The following is a 20,036-nucleotide window of genomic DNA, read 5'->3' on the forward strand; positions in this document are numbered from 1 at the left end:
TTTTTTACTTCTTGGGTTTTGTCTCCTGTATTTTACCCTGTGAGGGTGCTGAGGCGCTGGCACAGGGTGCCCAGAGAAGCTGTGACTGCCCCATCCCTGGCAGGGTTCAAGGCCAGATTGGACACAGGGGCTTGGAATAACCTGCTCTAGTGGAAGGTGTCTCTGCCCATGGCAGGGGGTTGGAAGGGGGTTGGAACTGGATGAGCTTTATGATCTCTTCCAACCCAAACCATTCTGTGATCCTGTGACTATGATTTTGGCCATCAAAGCGTTGCCGATTGGGCAGAAGGGGCCAGGCCAGCAGTGCCCGCGTAGCCCAGCCCAGCGCCCGCAGGTTCCAGGCGGCTCCTTATCAGGACTGTGACAGTGGTCTGGGTGGAGGGGAAAGCTGAGGCCGGAAACTCCGTGTGGTTGCCCGTTTGTGGACTTTCCTGGATGTTTTTCTATTCATTCGTATGTATAAATGCCAGTATTGCACAGAATGAACGTTTGATTGAAACAGGCTAAATAATATACGTTGGCATAAATTATTTAAAACTACTGCATCTAGTTATCTGATATTTAGTTATTTAGCCTCAGTGATGTAAAAACTCCTGGAACTGAGTTACTCTGTTCCATGGTTGTCTGTGTTTGACGTGTGTTGGCCTCATGCCCGCTGCCTTTGAAGCTCCCTGGAGCAGCAGCATTCTGGTTCCAGGCAGAGTCACTCATGGCAGCTGTAACTCTCAGTGAGTTTGGGGCATGTCTTAGTTTCCAGGTGTGGCTTTAGAGCACCTTCAGTTGGAAGCGAGCTGCCAAGAATACTTTCAGATTCTATTTGAAACCTCATGTGCAGAGGTAATCCAGTACCATCCTCACTCCTTTTTTTTTTACTCTCTCCCTAATGTGAAAACAGTGTGGATTTGGGGGGAGTTGGTTTTTAAGCTGGAGTACATCTACAGTCGGCTAGAGGGGGAAAACATCTGTCAAATATCAGAATAATTTTAGGTTGTGCATTATTGCATATTTAAAAACATTTTTTTCCCATCAAAAACTTAGAGCTGTAAACATCCTTTAAACTATGTTTTTTCAAGAGCCGGGGCTGCTGTTTGTATAGCACATGCCTCTGACACCCTGATTTTATCATCTTTACAGATGTGAGCTCTGAATGGTAGCAGCTGTTTTCAGTGATGCAGTTGCAATGATCTGCAGTTACATATAAAGTTGAAAACATGTGAACTGTTTACCTTAAAGGAAAGAAATAATGTGTTTAGGATTGCCAGATGATATATACCACGGAGAACAGAAATAGTTACTTTTAAAAACCAGTTACTAGAAAACTTCCAGAGTGGAACATGTGGACTTTTTAACACTACACTGAAGTAACTCAGCTTGGTGAACTAGGGAAGCATGAACTCTTATCTCATGCACTGAAGCTGCCACAGATAGGGTAGAGAGATTTTTCCTTCCTGTCAAGAATTTTGCTCCTGTTACGTTGTTGATGACTTATCGTCGTACTTGTTAAAGCGAAAGCAAATATTCTGTTCTCTTTTCAGGCTTTCAGTGAGAAAGGTTTGTGGAGATAGAGGGTGGGGACCTCTTTTTTAAATGTCAAACTCAACCTGCTTCTGCTCTGAGAACTGCAGGGAAATAGGAGTGGCAGTTGCTACAGTGCGTTTGAGGATGATAGTCTCATGCTGTTCTTAATCCAAAATAGATTCACAGCTCAGAGCTATTGTATTCGACATGAGTGCTGCATTACCTTTAGCCTGCGGGTCATTATGGTCTGGCTTGAACATGGAGAAAGTCCGGCAGAGTGCCTTTTGGCCAGGCTTCATGCAGCGGAGACTGGGATCAGCAGGCTTCATGCAGTGAGGCTGGACTGGTGTTTGCGGAGGAGGGGAGGGCTGGGCAGCAGTGTTTGGCAGGAAGATCAAAGAAGAGTGGGAGGAAGATGGAGTCTGTCCTGAGGGGCAGGAGGAAGCACCGTATGAGCGAGTGTTGCGGGGTGGGGTGCGTGACTACACGTCAGGTACCAGCCTAAACACTGTGTGTGGCCCTCTGCTGGTTAATTTATGTAGGCATCGCTCATACGGGCCGAGTGAGGACAGGAATTTTTTCTTTACAAAGTTACCGCATAATCCAGTTCAGTTTGGCTTTGTGGGGAAAGTTAAACATATATTTATTTTGCAAAGAAATTAGTGATTTGTATTAAGTAGGATAATTGAATAAATTTGAACATAATTCTTTATATGGAATAAACTTCTGCTCAACTCATACAGGAAAGCTGGGTTGGTTCACTTTTTTACCTCCATTGCTATTTGTGACAGGTTTTTAGAAAACCCACAATGACTTGTATGTGCAGATGCTAAAATGCAGGATTGCATTTAACATCTTAATTGTGAATAAGGCTCGTGTGAAGTAGATCTAATTGGTGGGGGTTTGTGGTGAAATACATGGATGCCTGAAGCACTTGGGAAACTCTTAGCTGATAATGCATGCCCAAGTTCTGCTTGAATCTTTGCTGCAGGAATATTGAACCCTTTTGTTTCTACAGGATCTTGTACTGCAAAACAGCAGTCATGTCAGCTATGGAGAACAACACAGAAAATACAGAGGAGGAGAAACCGACTGTAAGCAATGAGAGCACAGACAATGGTGCTGAAACAACGACAGAAGAACAGCAGATGGACTTCAGTACAGAAATTATGAGTGTCACTGAGATGGAACAATCACCTGATAGTTCCCCTGACTTGAATGAAGAGAACATGCAGGAGAGTGAAATTCCCAATATTGAAGGTTTACAGACAACAGATATTGAGGCTGGCTTCCCTCCAGATTTTGACAAGTTCTGGAAAGTAGTAGAGGACAATCCCCAGGATTTCACAGGATGGGTATATCTACTACAGTACGTAGAGCAGGAGGTTAGTACACACCCACCCATTCTCCTTAGCCTTCCAGAAATAAACAAAGAAAACCCAAGCAAGTCATGGATATTCCAGTGACCAATCTAGAACTGTACATCGGGCTTTCACGGGTACTGTTTGAAGACAGTTGCTCTTGCCAGTATTGTCAGCAGAGATCACAGAATAAAAACTGGCAGTTTTAAGAAAATGTTAAAGCAATGATTGTTTTTAAAATAACATGAAGGGTTTTTCAAGGAAAGGATTTATTGCTTTTATTGTGTATTTCTTGCAGAACCACTTACCAGCTGCCAGGAAAGCATTTGACAGGTTTTTCACACATTATCCATATTGCTATGGATATTGGAAAAAGTATGCAGACCTTGAGAAGCGACACGACAACGTTAAGCAGTCTGATGAGGTATGTAGGTAGCTGGGTGCAGCTATTGCCATTGGTCCTGTTAGCCAAACAATGACTAACCTACCGCAAGTCATTTGGCTGCCAGTACCTGCCATCTGTGGCCAGGTTTGTAGGGATTTTGTTTGCACTTGTCACATCTGTGGCATTTGTAGCTAATGTTTTCTCTCTTTGTTGGCAGGTGCGTTAAACCTCTACAGTTTGTCAAGCTTTGCAGTGCAAGCCTCTGTATTACACTGCAGCTTAACAAGTAGGGCAGGGCTTTTCTGTCGCTTACATTTATTATTCATTTTCAAAACAATATAGTTGGTTTGCTGGTCACAATTGCTGCATCTTATTGCATTTTTGGTCAGACGCTGTCAATGATGCTCTAATGGGTCTGTGCCCTATGGTCTGTACCCCAAAGCCTGCCCACACAACCTGGTCAGAATGCAGGGACCGCTGCGCTTTGAAGATCAAGACTCTGCACGTGGAGATCAGAACATTGCCATGTTCTATCCAACCTCCACCCAAATGGTAATGGTAGATTATTTAAACAAAATTCCAGTAATTAGTATTTCTAAGGTTCACCGGATAACACAGTGTTGCCTCTCTATTAGGACACCATTACGTATTTGAAGTACAGTTCATGTTCTCTTCATAGGTTTATCGCAGAGGGCTTCAGGCAATTCCTCTTAGTGTTGATCTTTGGATACATTATATAAACTTCTTAAAGGAGACCTTGGACCCGTCTGATCCTGAAACAAACAGTACGATTCGAGGGTAAGTTGAATGCAGCTTAAATGATACAGGAAGCCCATATGTACATTATGTGGCAGAGTAATCAGATTAAGATGAGGGGAAAGCTAGTTACTGCGGTTACTATAAGGACTTCTTGGAGATGATGGAGCCAAATTCCCTAAGAAGGGGTGGACAATACAATGTGGTAACAGGGTCAGAAGTTGTAACTTGAGAGTTTCAGACTAGACGTTAGGAAATGCTTTGTGCAGCATTCGATGAGGAACTGGAACAGGTTCCCCATAGAATTGTTGGATTTCAATTTCTTGGAGGTTTTCAAGGTATGGCTAAAATGTGTGACCTCACCTGTTGCTGACAGTGATCCTCGTTTAGAGTAAGATGTTGGACTAAAGTTTGATCCCAAACCTTATTTGAGCTTTCTCTGAAGCTTCTAGCTACATGATTGATGTATGACTTTTGTGTGTTAAACTGCTCAAGTAAGGTCTTTCGAGTCTTTACAAGACAAAAGTGGTAAAGGTTATGTATTTCCCTAATGTCTTGCATTCCTGTAAGCGGCTTTTCATGTTGCCTTTATTTGTTCTGTTGTGGTAATAATGCTGGAGGCAAAAACAGTGAGTGTGAGCTTTCTAGAGATCTTGCTACAGATGTCTAGAAAGTACTTTGAAGAATTTAAATAATGAACATAACTGTGGTTGCAAGTAAAAGAGGATGCTCATGATTTTAAATAAGAGCCAGAACTTTGCTTCCTTCTTCTGTCACTGCATCCAGAAACAACTGTAAAATTACTTTGTTTTTCAGCGCCTACGAACATGCAGTCTTAGCTGCTGGAACAGATTTCCGCTCTGACAGACTGTGGGAAATGTATATAAATTGGGAAAATGAACAGGGAAACCTAAGGGAAGTTACATCTATCTATGACCGTATCCTTGGAATTCCAACGCAGCTCTACAGTCATCACTTCCAGAGGTAAAGAGAAAACAAAGATTTAATGCTGTGCATTTTTTAAGTAACACTAATCTACTTCTGTAAATGTGGAAATGTTCATTGAGAACTAAAACTTGAAATAGTTACTTAATTTTATGCACTTATTTAAGCGATTCGAAGTATTCATACACATTGTAGGAATTAGGTTTTAGGTAAGTTCACAAATTCTGCTGTGGAATAAAGGAAGGCTTTGGAATTGTGAGGAAAGCAGAGGATGTGTTTGAAAAATCAGAATGAACGGTTTTGAACTTGATTCCTTATGCAGTGCTCACTGAAACTAATTGACAAGAGAGAAATACTTGGTTAAGTTTTAGAGAGGGGAATTCTGCATTATTAATGGAGCGGTTGAGAGGAAATGAGAAACCTTAGTTATATTATGCACTAGTCTTTCCCATAATTGCTACAGATCTTCTGGGTTTGCAAATAAAGTATCTCCCCCTAAAACTGGTCTTGTCCTTAGCCATCAATTTTACATGGCAGGTGGTTTGTCTTTGCCACTGCAGTTCATCATCCTTCCATTTCTCTTTGAATTTTGAAGTCTGATAGGTGGTAGAAGTCATATTTTGTGCGTATGTGTTGTCAAAAGTTGCGTTCTTGGTGTGCCTCTAGATTGATAAAGTAATGCAGAATCCTACTGGGATGACTTACTTTGCTCTGGTTAGGCAGAGTGTTGCAACATGAAACTTGACTTGTTTCTAACTGTTCTTAGGTTTAAAGAACACATACAGAACAACTTGCCTCGAGACTTTCTGACTACTGAACAGTTTGTTCAGCTGCGCAGAGAATTAGCATCTGTGAACGGCCATAGCGGGGAGGATGCGCAGCCTGATGATGACCTGCCCTCTGGCGCTGAAGATATAACTGACCCTGCCAAGGTACGGGTGCAGGGGATGTTCATTGGTGTTTCTTGCCTTACTCTGTGCCTGAAAGACAAGTTTATTTGCAGAGAATTTAGCGTATCTGTAGCTGAGGTGTTCCCATAGTTCTTCTGCTTATCACTGCTCTTTGGCCTGTGTGATAGCTGCTACTGTCTACAGGATGCACCTTTCCAGTGTTTTCATAGGCATTAAAGAAATGGAGTTTAAAAATGGAAGAAGTGATATGCAAACCTTCAGGAAGGAATTAATTGTTCCAGATTAAGAGGTTAGAAACTGTGGTCTAAGAAAGCTCCTCGTCAGCAACGCTCTGTGCAGGTCAGAGCCTTCCTGGGCATGTGAAAACTTCGCTATTTAAAGGAACTGCTGACTGAAAAGATACGCATACTGACACCAAGTTTGACTGGGATTTAAGTTAATCTCTGATCTCAATCATCTTTAGCATTGGAGCAAGACTTCAGATAGAAACCCTGTTCAGCAGGGCTACACTGGGGGCAACGTCCCATCTTGTCCTCTGGCTCTTCAGGGTAGAGTTTAACGCATCTGTGATACTTTTAATTTCTGCATATTAATGTCATCATGAAATGCATTTACAAAGGTGATATGGTGTCTACCTGAGTTACCTTTTTAAAAATTATGTTTTAGCTGATCACTGAGATAGAAAACATGAGGCACAGGATCATTGAGATTCATCAAGAAATGTTTAACCACAATGAACATGAAGTCAGTAAGAGGTGGACGTTTGAAGAAGCGGTAAGTTTGTTTTTCCTATGTAAGGCAGCGTGCACAAGAGCTCTCAACAGAGGTCTGCGAGCTAGGAATTTTGAGTAACAGATCACATGATTTAAACTGTATGGGCTTTGAACAAAGATCAAGTTTCACTTCTCTGCTATTTTTCTTGTGAAAAGGCAACTTGTGAGGTCAGCTTGGTCACCTGATGGCTTAAAAATCTTTAACTGGTATTTGGAGAGAGGCAAGATGGTGTGATGTTTAGTAAGTGGCCTTTATACATGGATGAAAAGCTGTGTTGAGTGAGTGCTGCCTTATGCATCTGGGGTAGTGCAGATTAAGGGCATGAAGATGATTCTCATTGAAAAGGTAAGCCTGTCCTAAAAGGAGAATGAAGTTTGCGTGGTTTTATATTTTAACATTGTGGTCTTAAACCTGAAATCAATTAGGTTTTGTTTTCCAGAATTGGCCATCATAACGTGCAGCTCCTGTGTGTAACATATTAACAGTAATTAATTAAGCTAAATATTTGATCTCTGCAAATACAGAAATTTTTCTGTATAGTATTAAGTTTGGTTACTTTTCAAAATCAACCTTAGTTTTTAATTCTCAGTCTTTCTTATTTTTTTTCTTCCTGGCAAATACCTTGTTGCATAACATGATTCTTGTTTTAAATTCTCTTTCATTTTAAAGAGTGCATTGTACGGATGCCTTGTAATGCCACAGGTGTCATGGGAGGGACCTCAGTGATCATCAGGTCCAGCCTTTCTAGGCAAAGCATGAGCTAGATAAGGTGTCCCAGCACCCTGTCCAGCCAGATCTTAACAGTGTCTGATGTAAATTGAGAGCATGGTATGTGGTCTGTAGTAGTGCTGTAGAAGAGGACAAAGTGTGCCTGGGGTGGTGGTGGTTTGCCCTTCCTGTCTCACAGCAACCTGAAGGGCTATTAAGGCCCTGCATGTCACAGGGTTGCTGTTGTACCAGTACCTGTCTCGGAAGGCAACAGAGTGTGTGTCCCTAGAGTAGGCGAGTATGTGGATGTATTGTGGAAAATGGTTACGTGAGTATAGGTGTTCTTGGCTAAGGCAAACCGTACCTACAGATGATTGACGTGGAAGAATGATAAAACCATGGACATGTTGCAGAAAATGTGCCATGAAGAGGGTGTCCTCTCTGCTGGCCAGAATCAATACTTTGTGTATCAAGAGAGTGTATTTGCTCTGTAGATACCAGTGTGCTGGATCTGTGAGGAGTTTGAAAGATAAAGAAGTCTTTATAATGGACACAAATGAGGTCTATAAGCAACAGGATATCATATAAGTGATGGAGACTGCTTAGACCAGTTTTACTGTTACTTTAGTGGGAACAGTGTGCCTGTGAATCTGCCAAAGTGGAAAAAGAGTATTGGGTTCTCTTTGAGAGCTCAGTGAGGAGTGTGGTGGGGATTATTGGCTTCAAATTTCAGGTGGCCTGGAAGAATTGATTCTTTTAAGTTCTTTATCCATTCGCATGTATTTGTATTGGAGATATCACAGTACAGGACAGAAATAATCAGGTAAAATTAAAGATGAAGAAGAGAAAAAGCACAAGATCTCTGGAAAGGTGCTTTGCTGTGATTACTTCAAAGCAGTGTTTAGATTTGCTGTGCTTAACTCTGTCCCACCCAGCTCCTCTTCTGGGCATCAGAATAAACATCATCTTGGAATAACCAGCTTCATGTACATAATGTGAAGTTCAGTTCAGTGCTCTGTCTTCTCTTTGTCATGATTCTCAACCAAATTTTGCATTTAATTTGTAGCCTATGCGCTAGTACAACAGTAAGTACTTCAGCTGTGTGTTTGTGGGTAATACCCGTTGTTGTCACCACAGGTTTGCAAGGGATGAACTGTGGTGAGTTTTTCCTCATTTCCATACACACTAGCACTCAAAAAGCTTTCTAGAAAAGCCAAGCTACAAGCATAGGGTGTAACTGTTGGCAAAATATCTTGGTCAGTACTCGGGTAACCTTAGCTGACTTGTGTGAATAGATAATGATGTATCAGAGTGAGGTCCTGTTTGTTTAAATGGTGTGTGGCTGTTTGTTTATTTTTAACACAACTTGGTGACGTGCGTATTAGTCACAAGTTGCCATGCTGTGACTCTTGCAGATAAAGAGGCCTTACTTTCACGTAAAACCTCTGGAGAAAATTCAGCTGAAAAACTGGAAAGAGTACTTAGAATTTGAGATAGAAAATGGCACTCATGAGAGAGTTGTGGTCCTCTTTGAAAGATGTGTTATTTCATGTGCCCTCTATGAGGACTTCTGGATTAAGGTAAGGGAAGGGGTTTACCGCCCATCTCCTGCCAATGGCATACATTGATCTAGTGACTAACCTTTTGTACTCTTGTGGAATGTTGTTCATATATAACTATATCTGTTGCATTAGGAGATGGTCTGCTTGCAACCAGATTTGACTGCTGCATATGCCAACTTCGTTGCCTCTCTACGTCCTTCCTTACAGAAACTAGTCTAGTGGTTCCATAAAGGTGCTGAATGGGTTTAAACAAAAGAATTTTATCGTTCTGTCATGTTTCTAAAGACAGTTATAAGCTTTAAATTTTCCAATCTCTGCTCTGTTTTCAACTATAGTATGCCAAATACATGGAGAATCATAGTATTGAAGGCGTGAGGCATGTCTACAGCAGGGCTTGTACAATACATCTTCCTAAGAAACCAATGGTTCACATGCTGTGGGCTGCCTTTGAGGAACAGCAGGGTAAGAGCAGTGGTCGTTTTTCCTGGGAGGGATTTTGTTTTTAAGAGGCTGTGGATGTCTTATATCTTAAAGCATCTTCACCGGTGTTTTAGGCAACATCGATGAAGCAAGAAGAATCTTGAAAACCTTTGAAGAGTGTATTCTAGGGCTAGCAATGATTCGCTTGCGAAGAGTGAGCTTAGAACGCAGACATGGAAACATGGAAGATGCTGAACACCTGCTTGAAGAAGCTGTTAGAAATGCCAAATCAGTTAGTGAATCGTCATTTTATGCCATCAAATTAGCTCGACACCTCTTCAAAGTACAGAAAAATCTTCCAAAGGCAAGAAAAGTGCTGTCAGAAGCCATAGAAATTGACAAAGTATGTGTTCCCTCTTTGCTGTCTTAAAAAAAAAAAAAATCCTGGTATTTTTCTCTCTTTCTGAACCTTTTTTTTAAAGATATGGCAACAATGATGACAGGAGTTTGTACCTGTATGTGGTGTTCCCTTACTACATGGAGACAACAGTCCCTCTAACCTGATGTTGCCGTACTTGCAGCTTGCAGACCTGGAAGTTTGCAGGTTTTCTTAATCAGAAGCATAATGTGCTTCATACCTTTGGTTTTCCTTTTCACAATCTCAAATATTTATAGGCATGTTCACATCTTAAGGTGAACTGAGTAGATTGTGTAGGCAGGATTTGCAAACTGTTTTGTGTAACCACAGAAACATTTGGCACTCTGAATACTATTAGCTTACTCTTAGGAAAGTGCGACGTGTCTTCGTAGTGTCACACTGTTTATGAAACATGCCTTTGAAGTGTCACTTCTGTTTGCAAAACAAACCAGGTCAAAGATGACCAATGTAAAAAGAAAAGTTGTTGTTGACTATTCTAGTGTGTATTTGTGGTTTAAACATTCTGCTCTGCATCTGGTAGATGTAGACACAGTGTCAAATACCAAGTGTGACAGCTCTGCAACTTGTAATACATTTTTTGCACAGGAAAATACAAAGCTGTACCTCAACTTGCTTGAAATGGAGTACAGTGGTGATCTCAAGCAGAACGAAGAAAACATCCTGAGCTGCTTTGATAAAGCTGTCAATGGCGCCTTGTCTATAAAAATGAGGATTACGTTTTCTCAGCGAAAAGTGGAATTCCTTGAAGATTTTGGTTCTGATGTAAACAAGTAAGATGTGATCTGTGCAACAGCCAAATTAGGGTCACCCAGAGAGCACTTGTGGAAGGGGTAGGGATCGGTTGGTTCAGTGGCATCCATTAGGCTGTTCTGTGTGCTGTCAGCTCTTTCTTGAGGGATAGCTGCTTTTCAAAACTATATTCCTGTTTTTAAATTGGAATGTCTTTTCAGAAAATTATCCTTTTTTTTTTCCCTGAAATACCTAATGCATCATAGAGCAAATCATACTGCCTGTAACTTCTTACTGTGGTTTTGCTAAATCTTAGAGGAGGATGCTCTTCCAAGGGAACATGTTTTGTGACAAGGGTGTGATTTGATGCTTTACACCCTTTGAGCTGCTGCTTGAGGTTTCCAAAACCCCATTGATGTGGTTGTTCTGTGTTCAAAAGTATTACTACTGCTGTGTGCTTATGTGGGGGATCAGGTACTAGAACTGCAAATTTTAAATTAAATACTAGATACACATTTTTCCTCTTAAATCTCTATTGCAAAACAAGCTCTTGTTTTTATTTACATGTTGCTGCTGAATAACTCAGAAGGACTAATCACGAGTCAGTTTTTCTGCTTTGCATGCTTTTACAACAGCTGTCCTTAATCCCTGCTGACTCTGACCATTCTAACTGGCATGGCAGCCAAGCGCTGCCAATCTGGGATCCTGGATAGATTAAACAAAATGAAGTTTTCGGTTCCCAAATAATACTAGAGCACAGAATAAACACAAGAAACTGTTTCCACCAAGACCAATATTAACAGAAGCAGCAGCTTTTATAAACTATTATGCAGCAGATGAAATTATAGTTCCCATTTTGTGAAAGGATGTTTTGCTATTAGTGGGAATTTTGGCTTAGTACTCTTTTGTGCTGCACAGAATACAAGTGTTCTTCTCATGTTGTTTGGGGAAAGGCTATAGGTGCTGCTTTGGAATTGTAATAATTTTGTGCAGTGCTCTCATTTCCAGTATTTAAAGAAATGTCAATTTTTAAATCTCAGTGCTGCTGTGGATGGCATCACCACGCAGCTGAGGGAATGCAGGTGCTGGAAGAAACAGCTGCATCACAAATAAGTTTAAGAAAACTTCATTATAAAGGGCAACTTTATAAAAACCACATGAAGTGTGATAAAAGCCGAGCTAGTTGGGGATTTCTGAGCTAACAGAAAATTCTTCACTGTGCACTAGGGAGTCAAATTAAGTTTTTTGGCTTTCCCATCTCCGTGGTGGATCACTGATAAAGAACTGGTTATGGTTCAGTTTGGTTTGGAATTGTTCTGCATTTTTACAGTTCCCAGTAGACAGTGTTAAAATGGTTTAAATGTTGACATGAAAATGGTGAGCAAAGCTCTGTTTCTTTTTGCCTTATCAGGCTTCTGGATGCCTATGATGAACATCAGGCCCTTCTCAAGGAGCAGGATTCTTTGAAAAGGAGAGCAGAGAACGGGTAGGCAGTTGCTCACCTGAGGTATAAGCTGGCTCGATAGCTGATGTAGTGCAGGGTGGCTGGAACATGGACTACACTGAGCTGTACCTGGTACAGAGCACCCTGGAAATGCTTGAAAAATTGTTCAGAGAACAAACTTGGCGACTATATTTTCCTTTAGTCTATGATATATATACACACATTTTTTCAGCTTTAAAGCTACTGCTTGCAAGAACAAAACCACTAATTTTTTTTAATCACTTAAAATACACTAAATAGGGCTATACTGTTGGCTTCAATATTTGAAAATGGATTTATTGGAAAGTAATTTTCTGAATTCTTTCTCAGGAAAGCTAAACAGTACTGGTAAAAAATAACTCAATCTTTAAGCAGAAACACGCTTCTGCTGTCTCAGTTGGCGCACCGGGACAATTAAAAACCCAGACCATTGTTCTGAAGCACAATATACTACTGTCTCACTCTCTAAATCAAATTCTGCTACCCTGTTTGGACAGGGCACCACATCTGAAAATACGACTGAACTTTGTGTATTACAACATTTCTCACCCAGAAGCTCAGCATTTAATCTAAGGTGCCATTTACAAGTGTGTATTAACTTCACAGGTCAGAGGAGCCAGATGAAAAGAAAATGCTCACAGATGACCCAGCACTGGCATCAGCACAGATGATGGATGGAGACATGCAAGTCAATCAGGCAGCATATAACTACAATGCCTGGTACCAGGTGGGTGCATGCTTTGGGTGCTGCACTGAGTGTGCACGTTCTGCATGCACACATACTGTGCTTTTCCTGGTGACTCTGTGGCCCAGCATCAAAAGCTTGGAGTAGAAATTTAGCTCCTGTTTTTGTTGATTCCCCTTTAGCCTGTTACACAGGTATAGCAGTCTCCTGGTCTAGCAGGAGGAGCAGTTTGGTGCCAGCTCTACATGTGAAGGGGTGTGTTACAGCTGTTGGTGACGTTGCTGGCCAAGGGCAATAGGCAGGTTGTGTGCTGAAATGCTTTGCCCAGGAGACTCACTTTGGGATTGCAGTTTACTGTGTGTTTTGGTAGCTACCTTCTCCAGCTAGTAGTTCCTGTAACATCTCAGTATGGGTTCCAATGCACTAGTACAGCATCCATGCAGAATCAGTCCATTCAACAGCTTGGCCCATGGGTCTGCTCTTGCATGACATTTCATTTTGTCCCCTGGAGGGTCTTAAAGAGAACATTGGTAATTCCCTACCAATATACCACACCTTGGCTTCCTCCTCTTGTGGCAACAGCAACCTCCAGCATGTGCTCTGCTTCCTTCTAGACTGATAGTCTGGTTTTGTCCAACAAGCAGGCTGTAGAGCTTCGCCTTTCTGTGCAAGGTAAAGGTGGGTGCTGCTGATGCCCTTTCAGCTGGGATGAGAGCAACGCAGGCTTGGAATGCTTAATTCTTCTGAGTTATGAGTCGCTGAGGGTCCAGCTGAAGCTTTTCCTGAAGCATTTTAATGAGAACTGTTGTTCAGGCTGTAAGGAGCCTGCCAAGCCGGTGAGAACAGCATTTGCAGGTGGGACATGACCCAGCCGTTGTGTAAGTGTGGTTTAGAATTGCCTGTGTCAAGGTCAAGTGTTCTTTCCGAGGTCAGTCAGTGAAAGGTGACTCACCCCCTCAGCATGGGGAGACCCTGCCCAGCACTGTGCCGGGAAAAATGCCCCAAGTTTTCAAACTCCGTGGTTGGAATGGCAGGCGGACAGTGCTGGTGGTCTGTGTCATGTGGTTGAGACAGTAACTCCGTCATCATCTGCCTGCTGTGCATTTTACAGTCTACTTGAGAATAGCAGAGAGGCAGGCGTGTGTCATGCTGCCCCCAGAAGGCTGCGTGCCTGGGCCCGGCTCGTGGCAGTGTAGCCATGGGAACTGTCTTGGTGACAGTCTCTGCTGGCTGCAGACAGCAGGGTTCAGCATGGGGGAGTGATGTTGGGGCATTTCAGCTGCTCCCACCCTGGGGGGCGTGCTGTCATGGGGGATGTGGAGCTAGAACACGGGCTGTTCCTGCTTCCCTCACCACCTGCTCCCTCGTTTTCCCTCCCTTTTTTGAGGTTATGTTGAAAGGGAAGTGACAGGGAGCTGCAGAGCAGGTACCAAGGAGGATATCTGAGGAACAAGAGGGAGCCCCTGACTTCTCCTTTACTGGAAAGACTTATCACTTGTGTCTTTCTTAAGTGACTAAAACCATGAGGGGCAGCAGTACAGCCTCCGTGCTGGCCCTTGGTACAAGTCTGGCCCTGGCCTTGTGACTGCAGCCACTTGTTTCGCAAAGATGCTTTGCAGCAGGTCAGAGTGCTTGGAGTTGATGGGCCTTGTGCTGCAGAGAGCACCCCTGGGTGTTCCTTCTGCCTTCCACGGCAGCCTGAGGCACCAGCTGCGTGCAGGACCTCAGTGCAGAGACCTGGCTATGGTGGCTGTGACATGGTGACTGCGCTGGCCCCTGCAATACGTTCCTTTCTGGAATGGCAGCTGGCTGCTCACAGGGCATTCCCCATGGAGCATGGGCACTCTGACTTACACTACCCTGTTCTTTTTTTTTTCCCAGTACAATTACCAGAACGCATGGAATTACGGACAGTACTATCATGCGACTTGATCCGAAGAGTGAGTGGAGGTCACTGTGCTGCAGTTTCAACAAAGACAGAATACAAAGAAATTATATTTTTCTAAATTAGGGATGTGAAAGAACTGTTGCAATACCTGCTTTTTGGTCTTCTGCATGTGAAATGAGCTGGTGTTCCCAGGGTATGTGTGAAGCAAGATCTGTGTGCTGGTAGCGGATAAATGGTATCTCTGTACAACTCTAGTTTACCATAAATGAGTTTGTTTTGGTTTTTTAATTCCCTGCACTAATTTATGGAGGTATCTGAAGAATTTTTTAAGTCTCAGGACGATATTGTGGATTTAACCAGTAAAGCTGTAGGGGTTTTGCTTTGGTTGGGTTTCCCCCAAAGCCATTGTGCCACCCCAGCTGCCCCAGGATGCAGCAGCTCAGGCGCGCAGCGCTCCTCTCCTGCTCTGCTCTCCAGCCACGTCACGACCTGCTTCTAGCAATCACGACATCTTCTCTGTGCCCATGAGCCAACCCAGACTGCTTTCTTTGTGGTGTTAAGATTGAAACTCCGATGACACTGGCAGCCTTTGCAAGCTGCGGTACGTATTTTCTATTCCATGTGGGGGTCAATAATTAAAATGCAGTGCAAAATGATGTTGCATTCTTTTTTAAAAAGCACAAACTGTGTTTGGGATGATTTTTGTATTTAGAGTTTTTCATGTACACAGTGTGAGCAAACTTTTTTTCATTTTGATCAAAGTGATCATTCCCATTTTTGTAATAAAATCAAGGAATTCAGTAAGTCCTCTGAGCTTTCTTGGATTGCCTTATTCAAGCCAGGAGTAAGAACACTGGAGTCTCAGTTCTACCCCTCTGCTGTTTGAATGCCTGGGATATAAATGTAAACATTTCCCTCTTATTTACGTTAACTAAAATTGGTGGCCAGGTGCCAGCAGCTACACAGAAGATAAAGCTGAGGGGGAAGCATATGGCCGAAGGCTGGAGCAGGATGCTGAAGCACATGCTCCTCTGTAAAAGACTGCTCAGCCCCAGGATGGGTAATAAAACCACATGTAGCCCTTAAGAGGTGGGGCTGCTTGTCCTGTAACAGGTTGCTAGAGGTCTGTGCAATTCCCCCCTCCCAAGTAAGAGAAGGAAGCTGTAAGGTGAACATACACACAAAAAAGTGAAGGCACGTGCATGTACAAACTATGTTTTCTTTAGTGGTATGTTACTGTACAGCATTGGGGGCAGGGACAACCAACATGATTTCAAGTACAAGGCCACAGCTGTAACTGTTTCCAGGAGTTGCAAGAGCACTGCCAGAAGCTTTCTTGATCGTAAACAGATTCCCAGCAGCAAAGGAAATGCTTCATTTCATTCGATATCCACCAATTCCACTTCAAAGAAAAGTTTTGCATTTGGTGGAATCCTGTTTGCACACATTAAGGAAGCTTAAAAACCTCACACCCCGCCCCCTCTGTAGGCATCACTCACTGATGAATGACTTGCCACCAGTTCCTAAGTTCTAACATTGTGGAATCCTTGTGGAATCACAGCTGCTGTCTGATGTGAGCTGTTGTGGGATGCGCAGTCCCAGTTCATGAGGCTGTGCTGCTCCTTACTGCTGTTCCTCAGAAGAGGAGCAGCGGCATCTTACCTGAGCTGCCCGAGTGTTGTCTCCATTGCTGGGGTGCAAGCACTAGTGAGCAGCACCTTCTCCCCTGGAGGGCTCCTTACAGGCCTGTTCCTCCCCCAGCTGTTAAGCACACAGAGTTTCTTTATGCTGTTAACAGTCTAAGCCTGCTACAAGTAACAAGTGCATGCTGCCCCTCCTATCTCTCTCTGTAAAGTGCTTTGCTCCACCAAGCATTCCCAAGTTACTCAATGGGTAATCAGCTGTGGAAGGATACTTGGCATCAGGCTGGCCTTTCTTGCCATATGCCCACTCAGGTTCAATTTCCAGCTGAGCCTTCTCTCCTTTACTCATTGTTAACAGAGCTTCATCCCACTGAAAAACAAAAACAGAACAAGCTCAGACCAACCACATTCCATATGCTCTTCCAATTTGCTCACAGCTCACTACACTGTTCTCACAACCCCGCTAGCCTGCCCCAGTGTGTGCAGTTGGGCAGTTGCACATTCCATTTATTCATGCCTTTATGTTGTAATGATGCTTGTGACCCAAGGAAGTAACATGCTTGTTGCTAAAGAAGTATTCCCAGTTTCAGAATGCATTTCCCAGCAGACCACCATGCACACAGTACCATGGGGCTTGTCTCTCTGTGCCCCACATCTCCCTGCCATTCTGCTCCATCAATAGATCAGTGTTTATTTAAGGCTGATGCATAAAGACTGGTTTCTTTTCCATGCTTGTCCCTCTCTGTGACCCACTCATGCTGCCCAAAGCCAGTATTCCAAGTGGCACCGTATCAGCATTTCACAACAAACAGTTGCTGCCCATGTCTGACAGCAGCTGAAAGAAGGTACCTGGCACCCACACAGGCACAGAAGCACTATGCCAAAGGACTGAAGAAAAACCCAGGCAACTGCTGCTGCAGTGCTGGCCACAAGCCCAGGGATGTTTTCTCCTCCCAGGACACTCCTGCCACCCATAAAGGCCTCTTCCCTTCCCAGCAGCAGCATGGAAGACTACGCTGGGTTTGCTTTTATTTTGTAAAGTCAGGTAAGTATAAGATCCTTTCTGCGTCCTTACCCTGTGCAGACGCTGATTTCCCCACACAGCAGCAGCTGCTGCCAGAGTTGAGCACCTCATTTGCTTTGCACATAAGCCAGAACCTCCTGGACACACTAAGTTCACATCAGTGTGTCTGTGGCTTCAAGTTGTAAGCTAACAGATGTGTGTGCAGAACCATTAGCAGAACACTCAATTCTTCTATCGAGTGCTTTTGGTGTACCTAGATACCCCTCCTCACACAGCTTTCACCTGCACTGCTTTGGCACTTACTTCATGCTGGCCATGGCAGAGGAGTTACAGCATCAAAACTACAACTCATTTCAGTGCACGACAGCAACTAGAGTTTGGAGTTTCAGTATCCAGTTCAGAGGTAAGGGATGAACTGAACCACGTGTGAAAAGGCCCCGAGGCAAATACGCTGAGAGGAAACAACGTTCTTACAGACTAAAGCACACAGAATGAGACAGGCTGAGAGAGCTGGGGTTGTTCAGCCTGGAAAAAGCTCTGGGGAGACCTTGGAGCAGCTTCCAATGCCTAAAGAGGCTGACAAGAAAGCTGGAGAGGAGCTTTTTACAAGGGCTTTTAGGGATAGGACAAAAAGGAATGGCTTTAACTGACAGAGGGGAGATTTAGATTAGACATTAGTAAGTTGTTCTTTCCTGTGAGGGTGGTGAGGCACTCGCACAGGTTGCCCACAGAAGCTGTGGCTGCCCCATCCCTGGCAGTGTTCAAGGCCAGGTTGGACACAGGGGCTTGGCGCAACCTGGTCTAGTGGAAGGTGTCCCTGCCCATGATGTGGGGTTGGAACTAGATGGTCTTTAAGGTCTCTCTCAACCCAAACCATTCTGTGATTCTATGACTCTGAATGCATACAATGATCAATGGAGCCCCAGGAACCTGTAACCTTTTCTGTTGTGCAAAGCACTGCAGGCATGTGCAAGAGACTATGCTTGTCCTGAGAACATGCAGTTGTTACACTGCTCCCCACACATCACTCTGTGAGAGGAGTGACACTGCTGATGGATAAAAGCACCCATAAACAATAAATATTACATCCTGTGGACATCAATGCTTTCAACTTGCCTTTTATCTCCACCAGAATCAAGGACAGCAGCTCAAAACATGCAGCCTGGTCATAAATCTGCAGAATGAAAACTTTTGGGATTCTGAGGGAGTCATTAATGTTTTACTTACACCTCTGATTACTTTTCCTACGCCAACTTTGAAACTTAAAGGTTTAGCTGCTTTTTTCTTCTTTGAACCTGAAAGACAGTTTTACATCCATTTGCTTTAACATCACACCAGCACACACTATACTTCTGTCTAAAATCACTGTTACGATCATGCTTTATACAAATATCTCATAATACTATTTTTAGCCCCCTATCAGATTTTTAGGGGAAAATTTACTGCTGTGCACTAGAAACATTATTAAATATTGACATTGCACCAAGAGCTAAAGTTGTTGAGCATTTTTTGGATACTGATCCAGCGAACCGCAGACTCATTTGTGATTACTGAAATTGATGATACAAGTCATAAACACACTAATGAAGCAAAAATAACTCTATAGGGAACATACACCATCATACAACATGTGCGATGACTCAGTGTTCCAGTGACAGCCCTGCTGTTCCACTCAGTGTTGGATATCACTGCTGGAAAAGCACTTCTAGTACTGCAGCATTTCATACCCCTTAATCCTCTGATCTACAAACTGTTACAAAAATACCAGCAGACTTCTCCACAGATTACTTCAAATCACCGTACTATTTCAAATCACTCTTGTTATGGTGCCTCCATGTTTAAGGGTTTATTTCAAGAGTACACCATGATGTGGCTGTTTAGAGAAGGTAACTACACTGCTGGTGCACAAGTTTCATAGGTAAGGGAAGTTCCCCAAGCAGAAACTATCTTTCCTCTGATTATATATGTGCATTTCACATTATCTGTGGCCTGGAGAATGCCAAGCGTGAGGTTTGGCGAGATGCAGCAGTGTCACTTGACACCACTCAGTCCCAAAATACTGCCCTGCATTGCCTCATGGAAAATCAGGAGTGGCTGCAGGGACACCCCCACTCAGCTCAACAGGATGATGGTAAAAGCAGCTCATCAGGACTCCCACCACCCACCTTTCTGCCTTCCAGAAACAAACACCTGCCCAAGGTTGCTTAACAGCTAATTTCTTCTGCATGCATTTGCCACAAAAGCCACAGTGTGTGCGTATATATATATATATGTATATGACCTTACTTGTTTGAATATTGGTATCGAAGACTGTTCCATCCTGTAGCTTTCCTGTATACCAGCAGTGAACAGTGTCTCCTTTCTTCGGAAAGTTGGTTTTATCACCCTTCTTTAAAATCGATTTTGTATACTTTGGCGGCCCCTAGGTTTATAAAAACAGTTATGACTACTGCATTAACTAGGCTCAGAGCAACCACACTCAAGACTGAACCACCACTTAGTTGATGCACCAAATGAACACATGCAATGTTAGCAAATAGCATGTTCATGTACTGTTGTGGGGCTGTAATATTTGGGGAAAAATATAGCAGCATTGGCGCAGTTTTCAGTAAAGACTGAAGCTCTGGGAGAAGTGCACATCTAGGAGAAGGGCCCATGGCTAATTCAAGCCACAGAAGGTTTACACGGCTAATGTATGGTACAAACACCAGACTTCTCGCTGTAACCAGGTTTTTGAAGACCTGCACGATTTGACCGCCGCACGCGACCCCCTGAGCAACACAACAAGGCAGGGGTGCCGCACCG

The 20,036-nt window shown here is 43.3% G+C and overlaps 2 protein-coding genes across 2 annotated transcripts; one reads left to right on the plus strand and one right to left on the minus strand.

Moving 5' to 3' along the window:
- The first annotated feature begins 2,570 nt into the window (after positions 1-2,570).
- PRPF39 (pre-mRNA processing factor 39) lies at positions 2,571-14,805 on the plus strand. Its single transcript, XM_010012363.1, has 13 exons — positions 2,571-2,903; positions 3,178-3,303; positions 3,944-4,062; positions 4,837-5,004; positions 5,732-5,897; positions 6,543-6,650; positions 8,774-8,938; positions 9,256-9,382; positions 9,475-9,743; positions 10,365-10,549; positions 11,920-11,994; positions 12,598-12,718; positions 14,558-14,805. Exons 1-13 carry the CDS (start codon positions 2,571-2,573, stop codon positions 14,606-14,608), a joined length of 2,013 nt encoding a protein of 670 aa, XP_010010665.1. The 3' UTR covers positions 14,609-14,805.
- Positions 14,806-15,943: 1,138 nt separating this feature from the next.
- FKBP3 (FK506 binding protein 3, 25kDa) lies at positions 15,944-19,653 on the minus strand (the record flags this gene model as incomplete). Its single annotated transcript, XM_010012364.1, has 4 exons — positions 15,944-15,998; positions 16,480-16,577; positions 18,459-18,526; positions 19,518-19,653. Coding segments are annotated over 4 exons (357 nt in total), but the record flags the coding sequence as incomplete, so codon positions are not given.
- Positions 19,654-20,036: the final 383 nt, after the last annotated feature.

Source organism: Nestor notabilis, unplaced genomic scaffold, assembly GCF_000696875.1.
Source record: "Nestor notabilis isolate BGI_N333 unplaced genomic scaffold, ASM69687v1 scaffold30953, whole genome shotgun sequence".
Classification (NCBI taxonomy): domain Eukaryota; kingdom Metazoa; phylum Chordata; class Aves; order Psittaciformes; family Psittacidae; genus Nestor; species Nestor notabilis.

Bases quoted from the DNA above. Each gene is read 5' to 3' on its own strand.
- PRPF39 (XM_010012363.1), top strand. From the start codon at position 2,571: ATGGAGAACAACACAGAAAATACAGAGGAGGAGAAACCGACTGTAAGC. The intron at 2,904-3,177 runs GTTAGTACACAC...TATTTCTTGCAG, and splicing joins TACAGTACGTAGAGCAGGAG to AACCACTTACCAGCTGCCAG. The intron at 4,063-4,836 runs GTAAGTTGAATG...TTTGTTTTTCAG, and splicing joins ACAAACAGTACGATTCGAGG to CGCCTACGAACATGCAGTCT.